This window comes from Pteropus alecto, unplaced genomic scaffold (genome assembly GCF_000325575.1).
Source record: "Pteropus alecto unplaced genomic scaffold, ASM32557v1 scaffold43, whole genome shotgun sequence".
NCBI classification, from domain to species: Eukaryota; Metazoa; Chordata; class Mammalia; order Chiroptera; family Pteropodidae; genus Pteropus; species Pteropus alecto.
Window position 1 is genome coordinate 6,878,880 of NW_006435764.1, and position 26,482 is coordinate 6,905,361.

Consider the following 26,482-nt stretch of genomic DNA (forward strand, 5'->3'; position numbering starts at 1 on the left):
CGAAATCAGGGACTAAAAAAAATGTCACTCTGGTAAGTAATCAATCAAAGCAGAATTAACCACATGCAGGATTTCTAATGTAAAAGGTTACCTGAGAAGTGTGTCAGGAGTCTTGCTAGCACATGCTTGTTTACCAGTTCAGCCTCGCTAAGGCTGGAAATAATATCTACATTAGCAGTTTCTTTGCTAATAGTGGGCTTTTCGGAAATCCCAAGATCAGATCCGGTCTTGACATCTGGGTGTTCTAGCACATTGCATGATCTCTGTGGCCAAGATTCTGGAGCAAATGTGAAAGTCTGCTTGCGTATTTCTTCAGGAGATTCTACTTTATCCTGTGCAGAAGCTGACTTCTCAGCCTGTCTTTCACTCAATTCTTTAAGGGCTTTGATTGTGAGCTGTTCCTGTTCTAAGTCAAGAGAAGCTACTGGAGTACGTTGGGTGGGGAAAACATCCTGAAGCTCACTTCTATTTGTTTCTTTGCTTTGTTCAGAATATTTGCTTTTTATGTCTTTAATTTCAGAACCACCTGACTCACTTTCACGTAAGACTTCTACAGGAAGAGTTATTTTAAAGTCCACAGTCTTCTCTGATGTTGCTTCAAAGGCATTGCCTTCCCCTTTATCTACTATTCCTCTCTCCCTGGTTTCTGTACAGGCTGCTATCAGGTCCTCTGGGGAAGAATCATCTGTATCTTTAACATTTTTTTCATGTAATGACTCCAAATAAGCAGAGGTGGTCACATTTAGTGAGAATTCTGTCTCATTAAAAACATTTGAAGATGCTGCTGCAGGAAGTGTTGGGTTCTTAGTTGCAACGGGCTTTTCAGGAGCAATTTCACCCCTACTATCTGAGTGCTTCGTACCTTCTGACTTGACGTTCACGTCAGGTACCTGGGAACATGCCACCTCAGCAGCTGGGCTCCTCTCAAGATCAGGCTGAACTCGTGGCTCAACGTCACTGACCGACCGGTCAAAGTTTTCGGATGTTCTGTTTTCCCTATTATAGTTGAGAATCTCTTTGATTTCTCTTTCATCTGATTTTACAGCAGCACTTGGAATGGAAACAGGTTTTTCAGCCTGAATTTTGTTACTTTCGAATGAAGTATCGGCTGTGATGTCCTCTATTACTGTGTCATCGGATTCACCAGAACTATCAGCCTCTGTCACTTCTCCCAGCACAGAACTCTGCCAGTTCATGTCATCCTTCAGGTGGCCATCAGGTAAAACCACTTTCACTGGGGCCACTCCAGAACCCAGAGAGACACATTTTTCAAACAGAGATCCAGGTAACTCTGAAAGTGTGTCATCTTGTTTCTGCACACTGCCTTGCACACCTCTGCTCCCGACATCCTTTGTGGAATCAAGACAGTCTGGTATAGGTTTTTCATCAAGGATAGCATTTTCTTGTGGGAGAGATGCTTCTGCCCAGTCACCTGCTGATTTAGTGATGGGTGTGCTCCCATTAATAGAACATACAGGAATTTTCTGGTGAGTGTTAGCTTTAAGATTTACAACTGGAATTTCTGAATTATATTCACTCATGTCAAGTCCTGTAGTTTTTGTGATGTAGTCAGATTTATCGCTCTGCTGTTTCACTTGGGGAACCAAATCCCAAGTCAGTATTTCATTAGTAAAGTTATGCATATCATTCACACATCTGGATACCTCTTCCAATGCTGCACTTGTGTGTGAAAACTGCCGAGTGAGCAATCCGGAGGTTGGGTAACGCCCTGCCTCTTTATTTCTCAGTGGAAATACTTTGTCACTAGACTCCGAAATGTCTGCAGATTCTCTATCAGTGTGCGCTGCCCAGCTACCGAAATCATTCGTGCTCTCCTTATACGCATCTTTAAATTCTTTGTCAAATGTTGCTTTGTCAATAATCACTTCAAATGGTGATTCAGGGGAATCCTTTTCAATAATACCACCTCCTGAAACTTTGGATGGGGATAAGGAGTAGGTACAAATGCCTTCTGCATTAGACTGCTCAGTGGGTGGTTTCTGGGCTGTCAGCAAAGTGAACTTGTCATCAGCGCCCAAGGTAGTTTTATCATTCCTATTTGGTGCCTCATTTGTGTTCTTGGACGCTTGATCTTTATTTATTTGCTGTTCCATCTGACCAGCTTCCTTTGAGAGAGAAGCAGCATGACCTGGGAAACTGGCTGGAGTGGAAGGATGGTTACAGTAACCTTCCGCGACAGAAGCTGGGGGCCTGGCTACGTCTTCACTGGTCCCATGAGGCTCTTCCATCTTTTTCACATCTGGAAGAGCCAAGCAGTCTCTTCCTTCTTTGGCTAAAACAGGCTGGCTGCCCGACACTTGGCTTTTTTCTTCACGTAGTATTGTAGGGTCAGTGTTATGTGTTTCAGAAGACGAAAAAGAGGAGGAAGTCATTATTTCTGAAGGTGGCTCATCAGAGCAAAAAGAACTCAATCCTTCTATGGTCAGAATTTGAAAGAAAAAAATTGTTTACCAGGTACAATTACATATTAGCTAGTCAGGCCAAGCAGCATGCTTTTTATTTTTAAAATTACATATATACACACAGGATGTAAACACACACAAATATGTAACAAAACAATGTCAACAACTATCCTCTACCACATGCATAAAATTGCCAGCGGTGAAACGGAAAAGCCACATCATGCTACAAATTCCAAATGACAAAAAAATTTTCGGTCTACTTTTTCCATTGTAAAGGTAAAGAGCATAAAGAAGAGTAAGAAGACTGGGAAATCTGGGGACGTTTTCTTCCGTTTTTTGGTAGAGCTATTCAACAGAAATGATGTAATCTATACGAAACAAACAACTTGATATTATGAAGTTCTGATACACTCTCATCTGTAAGCTGAACAGTTCAGAACACACCGCCTCTATAAATCCACTGTTAAAATCTGAGAATCTGGGAAAAAATAGTGGCTGGAGTTCTTTTTGATTTTCAGGAGATAAAATGGACCCCTCCTGAGTCTAAAAATCAGTCTAGAATTATTCTGTTCTATCTACAGGGAAGACTGGTCCCAGGTACAGATGACGTCAACATTTGAAACGGAAGGTACTGAAAAAGTTGGCCTGCTCCAAAATCTCTTACGCCAACTTGCCGACTTAACCAAATCTGAACTTTAAATTGGTTAAATGTTAACTCCAGAAATCCTTTTTAAAACAGAAGCTATCCTTCTAAAAAGTACATATTAATTAAGTCTTATCGGTTATTAATACCACAGAAACCACTGATTTACCACATCGTTTTCCAACTTCCCAATCTCACAAGTTTTTACTGGGGAAAAAGATCAAAACGGCTGTTCCAAGGGCAGTGCTGTCTTTCTTGCGCACTGCCGTATCGCTGGAGTTGGAGCAAGGTAGGTATGAAGTCATTCCATAAGAATGAATCAAAGATTCAGCTCGGTCAGGTGAGGCGTGAGCAGGCTCAGTAACGCCTTGTGAGTGAATGAGTAACTGAGAAGACGTGAAAGAGAAAAACCTTTGGGATGACCCTTATGCAGCTATGTTCTTTTTCACGTGAGAAGCCGAACGATTAGACAAAAGCAAAAGCATGACTTTATTCAAAATTATTTTGCAAAGATGAGAAGAAATAAGAATGAAATATCTACTGCAATGAAAAAAATCTGGCTATAAAAATGTTTCCAAATGCCAGACGAAGTTTCTCTATTTCAACATATCACTAACATCTGATGCGACGGGATCGCATCTTTAGAATCACAACTGTCATCTGGGTATTGGCGGAAATGTCTATAAATGAGGAAGAAAAGTCTGGTGGTACAAACTGCACCCAGTGGGACAGGGAATATGTGAAGCAAGATGTAATTCATATTTAGTTCTAATGTAGTAAACATGATCACATCTATCATTATATGTAAATACTCAGCAAGACTGAGTTATGGATATAATATAAATGCTCAGCATTGTAGGTTAAAAGGTTCAAAAACCATACGCTACACTTAAATCAGAACTATCACAAAATCTGAGCTACTGAATTTACTGGTTACTGTTTCTACCAGGAAACATTCAATGGACTAAATCTGGGTTAAGGTAAAACTGTTTGGGAACCCCTCCCTTCAAACAGGAATGGAACTCTGAGGTGAGCAAAACGACCCCACCTCACAGGGAATGCTTATATATTTTATAGAAACTGAGATTTCAGACAATTTGGATTTGTCATCTTACAGGGGAAAGTGGGCAAAAGGAATTAGTTATAATTCAACAAATATTTATCGAGTGCCTTTCATGCATCTGAAACTGTTTTAGGCACTATGTTAAAAGCAGTGAACAAAATGGAAAATATCCTTGCCTTTGTGGAGCTTACAATACAGAGTGGGAGACGGACAACAAGCAAAACCAGTAAGTGAAATGAGGATGATGTTGCGGTGGGCTTGGCAAAATGAGAAAGGAAGCAACCTACACTGAATGCTAATCAGAGAAAACACACACTTCTGGGGCGGAGGGACATGGTAGAAACATTCTGTGCTTTGTCGGGACACAAACTTGTCAGTTTTCCAAGCCTTGCTTCTCTCTCTTCCTTGAACTCTTAAAACTCCGAAAGTTTTGAGTTAGGTGTATAATAATCTGAGAAGCTAGAAGATTAGGTCAGAAATCTTATTCTCACAGCACCAACAAATCCTGTACTGGTGCCATGATTGCCTGACAGGTTTCAAACATTTTAACTACAGAGTCTTTAATACAACTATCATATATACAAAAGTAAATTTAATCATGTTCCCTAATAATAATTTTGTGACTTAATTTTGGGATGGGTAGTGTTTTTGGGGGGGCAAGCTTAGAGGGTATACAGAGTGTGATGCTGCATTCATTCCTCAGTGATCGATTGTAAGATGCAGGTGCTAGCTCTCACGGCTGTCAATCAAACTTTCCCACGTAAGTATCCTCATCTGTGCTTTAATTTTAATTATCTTGTTTAGAATTTCAGCGAATGAAAAAAAGTTCCCTTAGCTAGTTAAAACCCTAACAAACTTGGACAGAGCTGACTTGTACCAAGACAATGGAAAAAACTGGACTGGAAATAAAGAGTTTACAAAGGCAGGAACTAATAAGCCTTTGGAACAGCTCCCATAAGCCAAGACTCTTCAATTAGTCAGTACGGTACTTCATAATCATTGGTGTTGTCCAAGTCTGAACCTGGCGAAATGGCAGAAAACTCCAGGGAGTTTGAAGATTGCTAGTTTATAAATACTATACACTGATGAAATAACTCTGGATTATCTTACATCTCCGGAAATGTCCACTACCCTTTTTTATTTCCAAAATCTCTTGCACTACAAGAGACTGTCAATATTACTAAAAACAAATGTGTCAAAAAATCTCATCACGAATATTTTCTAGATTAGTTATTTGCTATAATGGGATTTAATGTACACATTTATTTTCAATAATCCTAATAATTTAATATGGCATTATTCTAATTATTAACAAAAAAGGGTTACACATCTAATAGATATGTTAAAAAGGGAATCAGTATATGATGGGGAAAATGTCATAACCCTACGATGATCATAAAATGTCTCCAAATGTATCCAGTACTTAGACTGTAAACCCTTATAAGCCTCCATTTAAGTATATTTTCTGAAATAAGACTAGGTAGGAAATTAAGTTGTTTCTCTACCACTTCCAAACTCAAAATTCTAATTAATTAAAAGATGCAAAATCCTTTCATCAAACTTAATAATCTTGTGGCTTTGGCAAGCTGCTTAATCTCACCTAAAAAATGGGGATACTGAAGCACCTAACTTTAAAACTGCTGTGAGGATTAAATGATTTAATACATGTGAAGCCCTTAGAACAGCATCTGGCACTTAGTAAATCCTCAATAAATGTCCCCAAACATCACATTCTTAAAAAAAAAAAAAAGTGTACACACACACACACAATCATCAAATCATAATCACCTTCCTCTGATATATAATACAGAAAATCCTCATTCAGAGTTTTAGACACTTTCCCTCCTATTCACAAATAAGAGGAAGTGATTTAAAACGCTTTTATCTATTTCAAAATTTTGAGTGATACAACTTCTGAATCAGTACAAACCGAATGCCTATGACATTCTAAGAACTGTGCTAGGTTCTATGTGGATAAAGACATTTAAGGCAGCCCAATACATAAAAAATTTCTAAGCCAATGTTGAAGTATAAAGGAACGTTTCCTGAACAGAATGTTGCAGCAAACGACCTATACCACCATCAAGGTCAAAGTATATTTTAGTTCCATTTACAACTAGCTGAACAATTGGACAACCTAGCACAAAAATCCTGATTCCTTTCAAACTTTAAAGCAACTTCTACTGCTTCACAAACCTGACCTCTAACTTACTGACCCAGAGTTTCCCGAGGAGGATGGAGCTCAGGAATCCTCTTAACAAGTTTCCCAGATAATGAACCCAGTTTGAGAACCACAACTTGACTGTATTATTTTAGTTTTAGAAGCGTAGAACAATCGACCTGTACTTCAGAACTTGTCCTGTAAAAACCCCGCAGATGGGACTGACACCGTCACTTCTGCCCATAGGTTGTCTGACCAGGAGCACAATGTGCAGATTAGCAGGGCCTGGGGAAGGAGTTGGCTGGCCTTTGTGCCTGCTTTGAACATGTCTATATACTACTTTTAAAGTACAGTAACTTGCAACTTTGATTGGAATAAGGCAAAAGCTTATTTGGCTAAGAATCTGGTGTGGGAATTGAGGAAGAATGTTCCCTCTTCCGTGTCCAGAGTTTTTATCTCACAGAACAAGGTGGGAGTTAAAGATAACATGAAAAAAACTTCCAAGTGAATGCTGTGCACACATCAATACATTCAAACTGGACTGTATTGTACTGTTTACTTTATTCTTCAAAATATCTTCTCTTTACTGTATATCTTATGCTTAGAACTGCCCTTCAGTAAAAGATCTAGTACTTTTATACTCAAGTCTCTGTAACTTAATTACTGAAAACAGTGTGATCTAAAAACAAATAGGCAATAAGGAATGTTATATTTTATATCAGAGCTACTTGTAAAAAGAGTAAATAGCTTACAGTTCTGTTATGGTTACCATTTAGTTACTTTTCCCCTCGCTTAGGAAATTCATTACTATTAGAAGGATCCTTGTAACATGGAAAAACCGTACACATCAATGAAGAAAGGCTGCCAGCCGGTAGTAGCCACTAAGTTACTTTTTCACATACATACTATGCATATTCATACAAGGGAGGCTTGAAATATTCAGGTATAGGTTTTCCCACACTTGAATTTTCTCATGTTCACAAAACAAGAAAGACAAATTATCGTGCAAAACAATATCAGCAACTTTCAGCCACAGCATCAAAATAGGAAGTTAGCCAGCAGACACTTTGCAGCCAAGCTAGATCCTAAACAAAAAGTCTCTTTTGTACAAAGAAAAATGTTTTGCTTTTGTTAAAAAGAAGGCTGTAACTGGCAAAATTTTTCCCTCGATGCTTGCCCCAAAGTTCAGTGTTTAACTTCCTATTCCAGATGCCTACTGAGTTACTCAAACTGAATGCAAATGTTCATTACTGAAAATGTGCTTCCAATTCTGCATGGTGGATGGATTCTCTCCAATCTTATTTTCACCTACTCCCCCTCCCCCAATACTTTCTGAAGAAAATCATAGTATTTTCCACCCTACACTTTTACCAAAGGTTTTAAAAGTAGAAACCAAATTTCAGTTTCATTTTGTTTCTGGTGGAGGGAGTACATCTCCCAGATGATACTAAATTATATAACCAATAGCAGCAATATGGACAAAATAATCTTTCTGCCTCTTCTGCTCTCATGATTTTAACATTAACCTCATAATGACATTTTAAAAAATATCTGTAAACCCTAAAATACAATATACTTTATCATCTTTTACAATAGGTAGTTGTCTGAGTATGGGCTTTGAAGTCCTAGGTTTGTCACGTACAGTGTTACCTTGAGCAAGTTATTTCGCCATTTTAAACTCTCAAGTGGTAAAAGAGCTAGTACCTTTCCTCCATTAAGCAGGCTATGAAGATTAAATGAGATAATTCGAATAAAGTATTGAGCATTGTAAAAGCTCAATAAAAATTAGCCACATACTGCATCTATACCTCTATTAATATCTTTACAGTATAGAAAAACATCATTAAAATTTACTCCCCTGTGTTGAAATTCTCAGAGGTTAGGTTGAAATTTAACTCTTTAATGAAAAAAAAAAAAAAAAAAGAATCAATAAGCAAAAGACCGCAAAGGACCTACTCAGGGGCACAATTGATTATGCCACTGACATCCTCATCACAAATTTATCATTGGCTTTCAAAAAGCTTCACCTGCTAGTTCAAGTAGCTGCACACCTCAAAGTAGTACAATTTAATAAATATTACATAATTTCCTTTTGAAATATTTAACTGCCTCTCTTTATTCAGTCCAGATTAATAACAGTCTTGGGTACAGACATCTCTCTGAAGCCCAATAATAAGTAGGTATATATTTCAGGATTAAAAATGTCATTTTAAAATATGAAAATGTCCCATTTAATTATTGCTACATATTGATTAATATGGTTTAGATACATAAAAGGCACAATTCTCCAAGGCTAAAAAATGACTAAGGGTTATGGAAGCCAGACACAGGTTATTTAGTTGGGTTAGTGCCAGCGATGGACTCAAGGTACCTGTTGGTGTCAGCAGTCGCTTTGAAGGCCTGTGTTGACCCAGACTGGTCCCAGCTATTCTCCCCAGGGGTTTTAATTCAGTTAATCAAATACACCAACAACTTCCCCTTCCCTTATTTTTATTAAGACAGACTAGAAGTACCAGTTTCAGCTGTCCTAGATATACCCAAGCACCTGCCAAGGTGTCACCTCAAACAACTGAACAGGCTCTAGACCTGCCAATGAAGTAGAGCACCAAGTGGTTTACTTTTTCACTACGTGTGTGTGTGTGTGTGTGTGTGTTTGCAGAAGAAAATGCTGAATAGAGGCTAGACTGGAACATTTTCGGGGATGTTTTTAATGGCTTCTTCACAACATCCCTTTAGCATAACGCTATCTTGAATCTGCACCGGTCAAAGTAACTCTTTATAAGCTGAAAGGAAGGATACAAAAACGAATCTATTTTCTTTTACAAACTCTGGTACTGTGAAACTGAAGCCTAAACATTAATTAATTTTTCATTAAAAAAAGTCCTTTTTATCTACCTCCATTTTACTTGTGTATGTGTAATTTTTCCTAATGGGGATTAAAGTAATTTTTAAAGCTAAGATAGTTATCATCTCAACGTTCCATGTATTAAGTATGTTGTGCTTGGGTGGCACTGTTACACTCTTTAGGATATCAATTATCCCTTCTATGTGAAAAAAGTGACCGGAAGTTATAAGTATGAAAGATGTAGTTTTAAAGATCTGAAATATTTACAATAGAGAAAATATAATTATTTGTTCTATTTATACTGTATTATTACCGGTTTATCTTCTAGAGCAGAATAAATGTAATACCTATTTGCCTAAATTATTAAATTTCTAATGAGGAAAAAAAAATCCTTAAAAATGTCAACCTAGTTGGGTTCCAGATGTCAAAATCACTTTGTAGGTTTGAGTTACTTTATAACATTCACAAAATACCTATCTTTTAATGTAAACAAGTTAATTTCAAAGGTCATGATCTGACCCACAAAGGATTTCAAATTCACAGAGTGAGGCACATTATAAAGGGGTTTGGGGACTCAAATGTTAGCAGCCTGAATTAAAAGCAACAAATTATCACTTAAAAGCAACAAATTATCATGTTTCCTAAGAGGCAGATTAAACCTGGCAAAAATTTTACTATGTTCATTTTATCCCATTATGTTTTTATTCTAAGGTCAAAATCTTCCTAACAAACCAGCATCCAGACTTTGCATCTAGAGAATTCAGCTGGGACAATAAACTCTTTCCACAGGGCTTCTTAAACTTATCTAGCGAGTTTAATTACCTTTTTTAAAAATAAGGGTTTTCCATTGACAACACGTTTTTATTAGTGCAAATCAACGAAGCACATGGCACTTTCTCTTCCAGCTTCTTAGCAGTGCTACTACCTCCACGAACCTATAGCTATCACACCCGATTCCCTTCCTCACTGGTTGACAGATCTAATAAAACAAGTAAAGCCACAGATGTAGGAAACAATCCTTGCTTGCCAAAAAGTCAACTGACTTGTTCAACATTCCTAGGCAACCTGGCCTAGCTCTTGGGGCACAGCTCAGAGAAGTTCACACCACAATACTCTAGCTAGGCTGGTATACTAGCAGTTCAGTGGAAGCACACTTTTATAGTTTTTCCAAATCCACTACCTCTTCAAACCAGTTACATAACTGCAAATCAGTAAGTTAAATGCATTCTGGGGGTGGGTTGTTTTTTGAGCCACAATTTTATCTGTTCCAAATTTTGTAGGCAAGTTTTTAATTTTTAAGAAAGTCAAAACTACATCTCAAGCTTATGCTTGTCAAAGGGTCCACTGCAGCATCATTATTCTATCTTACTAATAAACTTTACAGGAAACCCATTGGAAACTGCTAAATATAAAGGACTGGCTTATTCCTTAATTAGCTTTTAAGGAATTTGGGGGCAATAGAAAACTTGTGCCTCATATCCCCAGTTACAGCCTCTTTCTCAACATTTTTCTTTTATTAATGCATACAAAAAATGACAGACTTGCCTTGTGAGGTCGAAAATAGAGATACAGGCTGAGAGGAAGAGGAAGAAACAAAGGAATCTGAAAGAAAATATACAGCGTGAGAAGTTGACAACCTCACACAGGAATTTTAACTTTTTGGCCAAGCATCATCATCTCACTGGGTTTAAGCAAGAGAGGAAAACCCAAGTCTTTATTTCCAATCACTGTTTTCACTCACCTGGCAGCAAAACCATCTCTCATTTTGAGATGCATTTCTAAAAGTTAATCCACTTTGTTTTTTTGGTCAAATAGTCTCACCTTCAAAGGAAGTAAAGAGGGATCCCTAGCATTTTTAAACAAGTATAACCTCAAGAAAGATGACGCTTCCCTGCAACTGTGTGGGAATGGAAAAATAGGTATATCTAAGTATGAATTGATACAGGCTTTTAACCATTTTCCACTGCATTTTGTGGAGTTAGTCACTAAAAGATGAGCATTTAAATGTACAGTTGGCAATATGCAAAGCTGACTCTGAATATTTCGCAATTAATCCACAGGGAAAACAGGACTACATGAGAAATCTTCACCTTCTAAAATTATACTCTCCTAAAGTTGGCAACATATATCAAAACTTTAAGTGTACATACCTTTCCCATCACCCTATGCATACTTTTTAACTTGGTAGTTATACTTCTAGGAATTTATACACATGTAAAGACGTGTATCAGGGTAGTCATAAGCGCGCTGGTTATAATAAGTACTAGAAATAATCTAAATGACCATTAGTAGACGACCAGTTAAATAGTTAGAGCCAAACAATGGAAAACTTGTTGCTATGAAAAAAGAATGAGATATAGCTATATATGCCGGTATAGTAGATATATTAAATTTAAAAAGCAAAGTGCAGGAGCGCATACAGTGTGCCCCCGTCTGTTAACTGGCAACACAAGGGACTAGTAAAAGGGACTTTAGGGTCTGGAGTAAGAGGGAGATTTGCTTTTCACTACAACCTTTGGCCCTTAAAAAATCGGATAAACCAAGAACATAAATTACCTTTTCAGTAAAAATGTAAAAAGATGAATAAAAACGGCATGTGAAAAACAACACCAAGAATGCTCCTAAATATACTGATCTTCATTTGTTAACTCCTTTTTTCTTGCATTTATAAGTGTTTTCACAAGTGTTAGAAACATTAAACTATGGAGATTATCTTAAAAATTGGGACATACCTATAGCTATAAGTACTAATTTAAGAAAACTAGCCAACAAATATGGAGCATATTAACACCAAGGCAGAATTTAACAGACAACAGGCAGTAATTCAGTACCTCAAGATCAGAATTTTAATTATCTTAAAATGAAGCATCACATTTACTCCTACAAATTAAAAACGGTTCTTTCGTTTTTTTAAAGCAAACATTTCTATTTCTTTAATGTTTCCCAATGGGTTTATTCTTATGTGTTTACCTTTAACGTTAAATCTCTGCCAACTGAGAAGTTTAAATAGGAAAGAACTTGAGAAACCAAATGCTAAGTAAGCCCAGTGCCAAAAAGGTCCTATGAATTTGCCATTTCACCTCCAAGTAACACCTCCTCCTAATGGAAAATTTCAACACATACATTTTTATGCACAGCATCTATTCTGATACAGAACACAGATAACCAGTAATAGTTTGCAACAATATTGCATGAGGTCTTCCAATTTATAGCAGCACATTGTACTCACACCCAGTATTTATGCTACAGGGAACTGAACCCAAGAATGGTGCTCTTAATTTTCAAATGCTATTAAGTTAACCAAACAGTATCTTTAAGGAGCCAGGTCCAGACACTGTGGTTATAACAGAGATGACAAGTGACTAAAATAGTCAAACTAGTCAAAATGTATGAGTTATGGGAATGCAGCACAGAGTCACTAAAGTAAACTACAGAAGAGATGGTAAACTTGGTCATAAAGGTGAACAAGGCAGAGGAAGGCATTCTGGCGAAGGAACAACTGGCCAGATTCCAAATGGCTTTAGATCAGTGGTCCCCAAACTTTCTAGCACCAGGGACCGGGGCTCCTATGATAATCTAACGCCTGATGATCTGAGGTGGAGCTGAGGGGGTGATGCTAGCGCTGGGGAGTGGCTGCAAATACAGATGAAGCTTCGCTCGCTCGCCACTCACCTTCTGCTGGGCAGCCCGGTTCCTAACAGGCCATGGACTGGTACGAGTCCGTGGCCTGGGGGATGGGGACCACTGCTTCAAATGTCATATAATGAAATTTCGATTTTATCCTATGTGAAATGAGGAATCACTGGTGAGGGAATGACATCGCATGTATTTTAGAAAGAACTCTGGCAGCAGTGTAGAGCATGGACTTAACTGAAAAGCTACTGCATAATCTTGTCAAGACGAGGGCTTGAACTAAGGCACTGAGGGTGAGACAGAATGGACAGAACTTAAAATCATTTGGATGCTGGAGACTAGAGAAATCAAAATCAAAGGACTGAAGGACTAAATGAAATGCCACGGATGGGGTACGGTACAAAGTAGAAGGACTCCTTATATTAACTTTCACCAAAAAAATAGATCTAAGGCGTATCTTAGTGGAAACTGTTTCCCACAATGGACTGGCTCAGGAGAGAGGCAAGGGCTACACATAAATTTCTGGGACTTAACATTTGGGTGAGAAGGGACACCACTGGAGTGAATGAATGTGTCCAGGGAGAATGAGAGGTTTTACCATGGAATCTTGAGACATACCAATACGTAAAGAAGGTGCAAGAAAGACCTAGTAAAGGAGACTGAAAAGAGTCAATATAGGGGGAAATGGTGTCACTGGGGAACTTTAGAGACTGATTAACAGAGTCAAAGGCCAGTGAGTGGCTGAGACTTTGAAATGGGTCACTGAAATTAAGTAATCAAGAAACTCAGCACTGATGACTCTATAGTTGGAGTGGTGGGGAGAGGCCAGATACCGAAGACTGAGGAGTGAATGGAACTTTTAAAAGCATGGATAGAAAGACGGATGATAAAGAGAAGGAGTAGGTGAGAAATGGAAAACAAGGAGGAAAAATAGCAAAAAGGCGCATTAGTGCATGTTTTCAAATTTGGGTCAAGCCTGGGCTAGTTGTGTTGTTTGGGGGAGGGGAAGAAAAGCTTTGGATTGGACATGAGATTCAAGTTTTATTTAGATGGGTGAAAATACACCAAATAAGTCTAATTGTTTAAATTTTCCAACTCCCAGTAAAAATAGTTTCAATGAACTTCACTTTTGTGATAACTATCCTTCAATACCAGAATATATGCTATATTTTTAGATACAGAAGCAAGTTACTTTCAGGAACAACTTTGTAGAATGACTTCTATATTTAAATCCAAAACTTTTTGTTGTGTTAGTTCCTACAGATTATTAAAGCATCTTCCAACACATAAGGAAAAGTGTTTGAAATTTTATCTAAAATTAATATAATAAAATTAGAAACCATCAGATCTTTTAGATTTCTTTTCTCTAATATCAATATTCTAATATTAAAACAAATGATTTTTATCATTTACAGTTTTCCTTTTCGCTTTATAGCTAGGCCATACACACACACACACGTAAAAAGGCAGTCTTTCCACTCCTTCTCATGCCCGCAATTCTTGGTGGCGACTCCTATCATCTCAGTAGACGCTGCTAACTAAACCAGTGGTCCCCAAACTTTCTAGCACCAGGGACCGGGGCTCCTATGATAATCTAACGCCTGATGATCTGAGGTGGAGCTGAGGCGGTGATGCTAGCGCTGGGGAGTGGCTGCAAATACAGATGAAGCTTCGCTCGCTCGCCACTCACCTTCTGCTGGGCAGCCCGGTTCCTAACAGGCCATGGACTGGTACGAGTCCGTGGCCTGGGGGATGGGGACCACTGCTTCAAATGTCATATAATGAAATTTCGATTTTATCCTATGTGAAATGAGGAATCACTGGTGAGGGAATGACATCGCATGTATTTTAGAAAGAACTCTGGCAGCAGTGTAGAGCATGGACTTAACTGAAAAGCTACTGCATAATCTTGTCAAGACGAGGGCTTGAACTAAGGCACTGAGGGTGAGACAGAATGGACAGAACTTAAAATCATTTGGATGCTGGAGACTAGAGAAATCAAAATCAAAGGACTGAAGGACTAAATGAAATGCCACGGATGGGGTACGGTACAAAGTAGAAGGACTCCTTATATTAACTTTCACCAAAAAAATAGATCTAAGGCGTATCTTAGTGGAAACTGTTTCCCACAATGGACTGGCTCAGGAGAGAGGCAAGGGCTACACATAAATTTCTGGGACTTAACATTTGGGTGAGAAGGGACACCACTGGAGTGAATGAATGTGTCCAGGGAGAATGAGAGGTTTTACCATGGGATCTTGAGACATACCAATACGTAAAGAAGGTGCAAGAAAGACCTAGTAAAGGAGACTGAAAAGAGTCAATATAGGGGGAAATGGTGTCACTGGGGAACTTTAGAGACTAATTAACAGAGTCAAAGGCCAGTGAGTGGCTGAGACTTTGAAATGGGTCACTGAAATTAAGTAATCAAGAAACTCAGCACTGATGACTCTATAGTTGGAGTGGTGGGGAGAGGCCAGATACCGAAGACTGAGGAGTGAATGGAACTTTTAAAAGCATGGATAGAAAGACGGATGATAAAGAGAAAGAGTAGGTGAGAAATGGAAAACAAGGAGGAAAAATAGCAAAAAGGCACATTAGTGCATGTTTTCAAATTTGGGTCAAGCCTGGGCTAGTTGTGTTGTTCGGGGGAGGGGAAGAGAAGCTTTGGATTGGACATGAGATTCAAGTTTTATTTAGATGGGTGAAAATACACCAAATAAGTCTAATTGTTTAAATTTTCCAACTCCCAGTAAAAATAGTTTCAATGAACTTCACTTTTGTGATAACTATCCTTCAATACCAGAATATATGCTATATTTTTAGATACAGAAGCAAGTTACTTTCAGGAACAACTTTGTAGAATGACTTCTATATTTAAATCCAAAACTTTTTGTTGTGTTAGTTCCTACAGATTATTAAAGCATCTTCCAACACATAAGGAAAAGTGTTTGAAATTTTATCTAAAATTAATATAATAAAATTAGAAACCATCAGATCTTTTAGATTTCTTTTCTCTAATATCAATATTCTAATATTAAAACAAATGATTTTTATCATTTACAGTTTTCCTTTTCGCTTTATAGCTAGGCCATACACACACACACACGTAAAAAGGCAGTCTTTCCACTCCTTCTCATGCCCGCAATTCTTGGTGGCGACTCCTATCATCTCAGTAGAAGCTGCTAACTAAACTTGAGCCAATCAGTGCCCTCTCCCCCAGCAGAGCTCCGGGATTGGTAGACTGATCCTCCATACACACGCACTTTATGCTGTTTATCTTTTTGCTGGCTAGGACCTCCATTGTACTGCTACATAGAAGTGGTAAAAGTGGACCTCCTTGCCTCTTCCAAAGCAATTTCTGTTTGACGGTAAAGGCTAAAAAAAAACCTTATTTTATTTAGATTTACAGAAAAGACCCAAAGATAGTACAGAGTGTTTGCTGTTTTATATCCAGCACTCAGTTTCTCCCAGAGTTAACATGCTACGCTAGTATGGTGGTACACTTGTCACAACTAATGAACTAACATCGATACATTAATAAATCCCGTACTTCATTCAGACTTCATTGATTTTTCCCTAATGCCCTTTTTCTGTTCCAGGATCCCATCCAGGATTCCATATCACATTTTGTTGTCTCGTCGCCTTAGCCTCCTCTGGACTATGACAATCTTATATGTTTTTGATGATCTTGACAGCTTTAAATGCCTCCTCTGGACTATGACAATTTCCCATCTTATATGTTTTTGATGATCTTGACAGCTTTAAAGAAACACTGGTCAGATATTTTACAGACTGTCCCTCAATCTGGGTTTGTCTGATGCTTTCCTCACGGTTCTGGGTTCTGAGGGAGAAACACTACCTAGGTGAAAGGCCGTCCTTTTGTATCATGTCACAGGTATTGCTATCAGTGTGACGTATCACTGATGTTCACCCTGATTCCTCTGGCTGATAGTCTGCCAGGTTTCTCCATGGTGGCCCTGCCCCCCACTCTTCCATACAGTACTAGTTGGAAGCAAGTCACTAATAACTTTCCATGTTACATAAACCGGCAAACTGATTTTTATTTACTTATTTAGAGCTAACACATACAAACTAGTATAAAAATATACCAATTAGTATTAATATTTTGGTCTTCTGGAACCAATAAATCTAGAGAAGATCTAATATCTAGTTAAAGTAATTCAATTTATTGGCTGTTGGAAATAAATTCCAACCTGACTGGAAGCACCTCAGAGTTAAGGACCATCTGACACGTCCTCATACCTTTCATAAGGTGCAGAATATGATGGCAATCACAGAGTAGAAGACATGGAATATGGAGGCCTGAACATAATAGAGGCTTCATAAATGTTTGGTGAAAACAGAACTGTAAGAGAATTTTTAAATGTTATTTCGAAAACAGGGTCTGAGTAGTGACTGGGTGTTAGTCCTACTAATGCAGTAGTAAGTGGCTCCCTCCCGCAGAAGTCGAGATGGAGCACGTTATGAAGATGCTCACTCTACTGTTACGAGTTGGGGAGCTTTCTTCGTACATTCATGGAGTAAAGGTATATGCAGTCTAAGAGAAAGAACAAGCACAACTCTTTTGTTGCAAAAGAGACAAAATGGGAAAGTCTAACAGAAACAAAATGGACTGTGTAAATAAGAAATTGGTTGCAAATATTTTAATAACCCAACTTGTAAAAGAGCACCACATTCACTTTTAGGAATGTCTTTCCCTTCTCCAAATAATGTTCAAAATGGATTAAACCAAAATCTCATATTTTAGGGAGAGTGAGATGTAATTAAACTAATAATTAAACTTATTTTAACATATTTAAAAGTCCTGACACATCAGACTAGCCAACCACTGAGTCTCTTAATTGGAAGTGAGTCTCTTTCCAATACACCAAAATGTGCCATTGAAGTGTTTATGAAAGGACACTTTTCTGGGGTAAAGCCATTAGTGGACAATATCTAGAGTCCATAAGTAAAGACAGTAGTGAAAGAAGCCAACCTTACACACAAGATGTATTTATTACATAGTTTTATGGGCTTACATGAAAACTCTCTTCTCAGTACCTAAATGGATATATCAATTTCTATGGGGATACATTTTTGCAAAGCTTATGATTTTCGAAAACCAAATGTTCTTAACCAGAGGTTTATGAACGGATTTCATAGTAGTTCATGAACCCTGTGAAAGTTTATGCAATACTTTGCATGTTTTTCTGGGAACAGAGTTTCTTCATCCGTTCGTTTATTTCATAAAGATTTATTGAACACCTATTATGAGCCAAGGACTAGTTTTAATTGCCAAACGAAAATAAGGTCTCTGCTCTTTTATTCAAAAATATCTTGAGGGCCTGCTTTGTGCCAGGTTCTGTTCAGGCCATTAGGGATAGAACAGTGAATAAAACAGCAAAAATCTCCACTCTGATAGAACTGATATTCTAGTGTGGAAGACAGACAATAAAAATAAGTAATTCAAATATGATAAGATAGATTATGACGACTGGTAAGAAAAGGCAGGGAGACATATAAGGTGTTGTTTTTTCCCTTGTGCAATTTAAATAAGGTGGCTAGGTAAAGACCTAAAGAAGGTGAGGGCGTGAAGAGCTGTGAGGCGGAAAGTGATTAACGGGGCTTCTTTTGGGGCTGATGGAATTTTCCGAAATTACTGGATAGCTGCACAACCTTGTATATATATATTAAAAACCACTTTTAAATGATGCCTTTTATGTTATATGAATTATGTCTCAATTAAAAAGAAAAAGAACAGAGGAGGCAGGAGGAGCAGCTGGTTAAGAAAGTGTGTTGTCATGGGAGACAAATGAAACCGGTGTTTCGAGGAGGAGGGAGTGATCAACTTCACCAAAAGCTGTTGAAAGCGTGTTTAAAATGAGGGCTGAGAAGCGACCACTGGATTTAACAATGTGGAATATAATCAGTGAACTTGACAAGGGACGTTTCTGTAGAACACGTGGAAGAAAAAGGCACCTGGCTTAGAAATCACGGGAACAGAAATTAAGGCTTTTAAATTGATAACTGAACCATTTTTATCACATGTTGTTTCAAATTTTAAAGAGAGGCAGTATATTTGAGAGGGAATTGAATTTGGCCCTCAATTCCTTGGTTTGATCCTTTCCTCAATTTCGCAGCCACAAATCTCTGGACATAGCACTTAATCTCACTGAGCCAATTTCTTATTTGCAAAATGAGGGTTATAGCACTACCTGACTACCTCACAGATAAACAAAACAAAAGTCTTTCTACTACTGAATAGAACTTTTAGAGGGATGGTATGTGTTTTATTTGACTTCTTATCTCCCATAAGAAGATGGATTAAACCAAAATCTCATATTTTAGGGAGAGTGAGATGTAATTAAACTAATAATTAAACTTATTTTAACATATTTAAAAGTCCTGACACATCAGACTAGCCAACCACTGAGTCTCTTAATTGGAAGTGAGTCTCTTTCCAATACACCAAAATGTGCCATTGAAGTGTTTATGAAAGGACACTTTTCTGGGGTAAAGCCATTAGTGGACAATATCTAGAGTCCATAAGTAAAGACAGTAGTGAAAGAAGCCAACCTTACACACAAGACCTTTAGTGTATGATCAAACATTTGTTGAATTAAGTTAATACAGGGGCACAGCTCAAACCAACACACAAATGTAAGATATAAAAATTAAATATTTCTACCTCCTATGTAAAATGAAGACAATGCTCACTGTTGAAATGCTTTCAGGTAACAGGACAAAAGGAGCTCTGTGTTAGTTTACCCTTCAATATATCCTCAAGGGCGAGCTGCCAATGAGAAACATGTCAAAAAGTGCATGTCACCACACTTCCCCCACCCCTCCTCATTAGGTTATGATGATGTGCTTTACAGAGAGGAAAAAAAATCAATGGATATTTACATGGAGAAAACAGATAAAAATACATGTCTGAAATTTAAAAAGACCACAAGTGTGGGCTACCTGCTGACAATCTCCTCTCAGATAATGTAAAATACAAATGCAAATTCTATACAATATTTAAAGGGATTCTCTCTGAAACTGCAATGTCACAGAGTAATGTGTCTTACGTAAGTCACAGATATGTAATGAAAGACTTCAATGATGCAATTTCAAGCAATACTGATTATGGCTAAACCTATTTAGCATATGCACTTTCTCTAAAATATCTATAACATACCCAATGATCCAAAATAATTCTAAAATTAATAGCTATTATAAACGAACAGAATAAAAAGTAAGTCAGTTTCCTGGGAAACCTCTGAATGAATGAATTATATAAACATAGTATCAACTTGGTAATCTTTATTTAAAAAGTTTTACTATATTTTTTACAGTCTGTATAATTTAGGAGGCAAATATAAATTCATCATCAACAAAGTCGAACATAAACTATAAGCTAAGTACACACAACAAATAGGCATAGTTAACCATTTATTTGTAGCCTTTTAATTCTGAGCAGAATTACAAAAATGGTAAAGTCTAGGATTCTAGCTGGTCTAAAGAGAAGTGCCTTCTACAAAACCAACAACCTCTTGGCTCAAACAAACCTGGAAACTTTAACTTTCCCCTTTCCCTTCAAAGACATGTCACCAATTCCTTCACTACCAAACTTCATTTACAAGTGCTTAAAACACACACAAGATAAGGCAGGTGACTCCTACATCAGGCCAAATATATAATTTCCTCAATACAAAATACAATAAAAGCGATTTTATTAGTTTAATTTTGTTTTCAGACCATCTCTAAAATAATAAAAATAAAAACACTGATGCTCTTAGCAGCAACTTATAAAACAGTCCCTTAGAGATTTTAATTTTGGGTTAAGGTATGCATGTTAAATAGATATAGACTGGTGTGTTTGATCAGAGTGGTTAAATTACTTGTAAATTTGACTCTAAAAGAAAATGGCATTACAAGAAACCTTTTATTCCTGAGAATAAAAACCATCCTAGTCAATACGCCTCTGTAAACAATACTGACACAACCCTTCCTGCTGTCTCCTGTACCCTTGCTTCCATGATAGGAGTTTCATAATTTATCATAACTACACATATTATGGTCAGAATGCCGCAGGTAATATTTAAGTATGTTGATGCCATGCCAAGTCATCTCTGAAACATCTTGACTCTGCCTGCCCCCAAAACCACCGCTTTTAACAGACCAGCTGAGCGAAAGAGGTGGCAGCTTTAAGACAATATGGGGTGTCAAAAGCTCAAACTGACTCAGTTTTAGAAAGAAAAAGTTACAAGATTTTCCTTTATCATGAGGAAGATTGTTGTCTCACTTCTAATTCAATTGTTTTTCTGAATCTATGTGCAAAAATTTGTAAGCTGCAGACAGATGTATCAAATATTTGGTATTGTTACTCAATAAAAGTTAGGATTTAAGGGTCCAAGGCAAATTTATCTAGGTCACACTGCTGAGTCTCAGGGTTTGCACTAGGTCATACAATTAATAAGAGTTAGGACTAAAAAATCAAGGTGTCCTTGGGGCTCAAATCTGTGTGTTTATCACATAGTACACTGTCACTGATAATTTGACATGAATAATACAGATGTCAGTTTTGAAGTGGTGGTCAGATTCCTTAAGGGTTAAGACTGAGAATACAAATTATATACTCATATTTGATTGAATTGTTAGAACAAAATGATGCCATAAAAAGTACACAGAACAATTAAGTTTCAAGAGTGAGGAAAAAAGTATTTAAAGCAAAAATTTTTTAATCACCCAAGCTGTTTTTGCTTTTGAGATAATTTCCATGAACGGATTCAAGAAATGCAGCTTTATTTTGACACCATGATTTTCATAGCAGTAATAAAGAACAGTCTCTAGCAAGTTACAGAATTTTGAAGGCTAGAAACAAAAAACTATTAAAGCTCTTTCAAAGTTCAGACAATAGACATGTATCTATCTAGACTTGAGGTCTAATAAGGCAATTCTCATCCTGAAAAGAACACTAAATATTTAAGACTCTTTTACTTCAACTCAAATTTCTGCCTTGAAATCTTCAGTTTCCTTCAAAGGCAGAAATCTGGGAAGCCAATCCTGACCCGACCTCCTTCTCCCAGCATACGACACTGCCAGCTGCAGTAGCACCCAAGGCACTGGACCAGAGAGTGCCATCCCTCACCCTCTACCTTTAAGTAGAACTAATGTTTCTAAAATTCATTACTGGACAGGTCAGGTAAGATAAAATTGCTTCCTAAAGGACACCAAGGGCTCACTTTTCTCTGACTTTTTGAAAGTCTCCAAAACCAAGAGGCTTGGTGAAAGAACATGAAGCTGAAGGCTGACATCAACAGTGTAGATTTTTAAACCATCAAGGTAGCTTTTTTTTAGTATCCATTTTAAATGAGTTCGGAAGAACAAAGTCCAGCTTATTTTTGTGGTGCAGAAGCCTGAGACATTTCCTCTAAGAGATGGAGAAAACATTCAGAGGGAGGAACAGCTTCTGCAGTGAAATGATGACTATACCTGACAGTCTCTTAAGCTGAATTCTTCACGTGGTGACCCGACAAATAAGGATATTACACTGGGCCAAAGAAAATTGTATTAATGATTTTTAGACAATACATATTTTCAATGGATAAGAGTTTAAGATGGAGAATCTATGTAGTTTATTTTTCAGGTCACTCAAAATTTTAAATCAAGAAAAATAAAGATATGCAAAAAAGGGCCAACGACTAAACAGTAAACAATGACAAGCGATTAAAGCCAAACCATCAACTTACTAAGTTATGTTCACCTGGACCTTTGCCCAGAACACAAAAATTTGCAGGAGAAACGCTGGTGGTTTAAAGGGAACAAGGGTTCTAAATTTGCTGCCTCATTCCTTTATCTGAACAGCTAATCCTGACCCTGCAGAACCTTCCTCTGCTACTGGTTCTACGAAACCATAACCACACCAGAAAACCCAGCAGGGTACCAAAGCTCTTCCGTGGGAAATCCAATGTTCGAAAAACTCGTAGAGAATATATTACAAAGTTAAGATCCGAAATTTTATGTTCTTTATAATGATCGCGCCAAGATTCTGGCAAAAGACACAACGAAGCATTTAAAATCTCTCAAAATCCTTTACGGTAACTAAACAGACAGCAAAATCACCTGCAGTCTCCCGAGCTTATGGCCTTTGCTTTCACAAAAAGCTTCCCCCCTCCTCCCTTCGAAGATTGAGTTCCTTTAAGAACCACCACCTGCTCATGGTGCTTTTTTTTTTTCCCCCTGGAGAAGGCATCTGCACTGCAGATCTCTGCCTGAAGGGAGCTTGCCAGCCAGCTCCCACCAGCAGGCAGGCGCGTATACAATGGAAACTAAAAGCGGCCTGCAGATTCCCTCCTCGTCTTTCAGAGAGATGGAAGGGGGTTCCACCAGCCCCTGCTTTGTCTGAACTTCTCCCCCTCCCCCTTTTCTGCGGTAAACACCCCCTTTTGTTATACTGCAATCAATAACAGCCCGCAGAAGGCACGAAATCAAAATACGTTGATGGCTGGGCCTGACTCTATTATCTTCTAGAATATAAGCGACTGATTGCATGTCTCCACCCCCACGCCGCGCCAGGGATGAGAAGGCTGTGTTGCACATGCAGCCACGGATCCATCTTGGACCATCAGCAGCTCCCTCCCCAAATTTCCCTTAGCTATTCTCATTACGCCTCCTACCTCGGAGCCCCAGAAAAATCGGGCATTTAGGGAGTCTGGCCACAAAATAGTAAAAGCAGATGAAATCGGTATAAAAAAATGGCTGTAATGTTTAGTTAACTTCCTCGTCCCTTCCATGGGCAACAAAAAAAGAATTTTTTTTTGTTAGACTGATTATGTCAACACCTGTCCGCAAACCTCCAATGCAACCCTTTCACCACCATGCCCTCAAACTCCTAACTAATCGTTCCTCCTACCACCATCCTGCCCAATCCTCTCAATCTCTCTAATCCTCCGCTCAGTCACCCCGGTTCGGTGGACGGCTCCCCGGATCTGGTGTTTCCCCCCACCTGTCGGGTCTTGGCGTTAACGCCCACTCTCTAGAATACTTCCCCGCCCCCAACCTATTTTCCTTACACCCCGTTATTTCCTCACCGCCCGCACGACCCTACGCTCCCCTCCCCTTTAGCCCATTTCTAGACGCTCGTCCCCCGGGGCGGCCGCCTCCGGCGGGAAGGGCGATCCGCCTTCCTCCTGGCCCCCTCCGTCCCCTCCCGAGGGCGGGGTCCCCCGGCGCGCCTCACCCGCACAGGAGGAGCCGCAGCTCTTCGCCCCCAGGGCGGGGCAGGCTCCCGGGCTCCCGCCGCCGCCGCCAGGCGCGGACGGCTCGGCCCCGGAGGACGACGAGGAGACTGACGGGGACTGAGTGGCCGCCGACGGCTCCGCCATGGCTGCGCGAGCAAGGGCGGGAGAGGGGTGAAGAGAGATGTGGGGCGGGAGAGAGGGAGGGGAGAGAAAATAATCCGGCAGCTGACTCTCCGAAGCCCCTTCGCTCCTCCTGCTCCGCGGACAGACTCCGACAGACTGACTCAACCGAGCGCAGCGAGAGGGCGGGAGCGCGAGCGCGCAGGCGCACAAAGGGCCCCCGGCGGGCGGCGGGCGGCGGGGGCGGGCGGCGGCAGCGTCGAGGCGCCCAGCGACGCAGGACGCAGGCGCAGGAACTGTCCCTCCGCGATCCTGCGGGGAAGGAGGGGCAAAGCTGGCTTCGAGCCGCGCCCCTCGGGGTGGGGGGACATGACGCAAGGGGCGTGACCAAGCAATAAGCTCCGTCCATCACTGCGGCCCAAGTGGGAGGGGGGCAGGAGGGTTCGTGTTTCTTCTTTATGTGAATGTCTTAGGGTCGGCAAATTACGTGTTTTAACGAGAGACATTTCTTTTTGCTTTAATTAGGTGGGGGACTATCTTTCCCATCAATTCCAGAGCCTTTGTCTTTCGTCTGATGTGTTCCCACCTGTGACTCCAAATGAAAAATGAAAACCACTGTGTGAAGTAGGCCCACTCAGCTTTACGAATTTTTCTGGATGTGTCGCAATATCTCATAACCATGAGGCAGAGATGGCACAGTCTCCCGTTGGGTAGGTGGAGAAATATGCTCTACAGAATGAGAAACTATTACTCATTCCAATCACATTGCAGTGCAGCCGCACGACCTACTTCGTATTCTTTCTTATCTCATTACTGTTCCCAAAGAGGGGTCCGCCTGGGGTCCTAAGGTCGTCCTTTCCTGCGAATAGGCTATCAGGTAGAGAAGGCATATTTTGAAGGAAAAAATCCTGAGAAAATTTAAGAGCGGGGAGATAATGTCCTGGCTGTGTTTGGTGGGATGGTAAAATGAAGCACTAAAACTGGAGAATATGGCACAAAATACACATGATTTTTATTCATAGCCTAAACGGGGTCCTTAGCAGGAAATGTATTTGAAACCAGATATCTATCTTATACTAGATCTTGTTCATTTTTTGCCTTCTCCTCGGTTAGTTTACAAAATTTAAAGCCTTCCCCCTACATTTGGTCAAAATATTTGTAATATGCATAATAATTTTAAACAGAGAAACAGACTGGAAATAATAAAACTCAAGGCTATGGGCCTTATTGTTGCTAAAGCAGCAATCGATGACCTGAAGGGCAATTGGCAGAATCAGCAGATCCTGTAAAGATGCTGCCTCATGAAGGGTGAGGTACTCAGCCAGGCAGCCACAGAAAGGAAAAGCGATCTGACCAGTGGAAATCTTCTAGAACAGTGCACTACATCTGCCCTTGACAGTTTTTAAGGTCAGGTAAAGCCCAGACAGTGGGAAACACACACACACACACACACACACACACACACACACACACACACTCAAACTGGCTATTGCAACACTCTGAAAAAGGACACAGAAGAATATTTCCCATAATAACTGTAGCAGATACCTTACTCTGGCACTTATATCAGTTGACAATGCAGCAATATGTCCTTTAGATGACAAAGGGAGATACAAACCAATTGGATAGCCAAGCCATTTATTTACCCATTCTGATGAGTGCATAAATTTAAAAAAATCTGTTAGTAGGTGCTGGATAAGGAAATGAATGATGCTGGTCCCTAACCTTGACAGAAAATGCTAGAATCTGGCGCCCCTTGCTGGAAAGGCATCCCATTTCCATGATCTCTAGAAGAAAAGAAATTAAAAGTCAAGACGCTAATGTGGTCTTGGTCTCTTCAGATCCTTCAGATTTTTTACATAAGAGACTTTTGTGCTGGGTCCAGTCCCTAAAGCTGTTTTTCCTTCCTGTTCTCTCTTGCTGTGTTAGTAAACCTCCCTGACACTGACACGTGCTTGGGATGTTATTTACATGTATGATTTGTTTCAGAAATATTTACTAATCACCTGTTGTGTGTTTGACACTATCCTGGGAAATCTGGAGGAATCCAAAAAATATGTTTATCCTGTCCTCAATGAGCTTACAAGCTAGTTGGAGCTTAGACCATACTCACATAAAATTGAAAAATACAAATTAAATAGCAACCAAAAACAACCCCAAATAACACAAAATTATAATGCTATAATTAGATGGCAAGTGAATTCTATGAATTTAAGAGGGGAGCGAATCACTGTGGAGTTATAGTGGCTTGGGGAGGTTTTATGAAGAAGCCCCAAGGCAGATAAGGGTTGGGAGTGGTAAGGAGGCCATTGAGAGCAGGGGAGAATGGTGTGAAGCAAACGCAGGGGCTGCTTCTGTGCAAG

General features: G+C 39.3%; 1 protein-coding gene across 1 annotated transcript in view; it reads right to left on the reverse strand.

The window, feature by feature from the left end:
• RTN3 (reticulon 3) overlaps positions 1–24,303 on the reverse strand; it is a 47,938-nt gene extending 23,635 nt beyond the window's left edge. The window contains exon 1 of the mRNA XM_006911180.3: positions 23,999–24,303. Coding sequence (XP_006911242.1) covers positions 23,999–24,143 — 145 coding nt within the window. The 5' untranslated portion in view covers positions 24,144–24,303. The remainder of the gene's footprint in view (positions 1–23,998) is intronic.
• Positions 24,304–26,482: the final 2,179 nt, after the last annotated feature.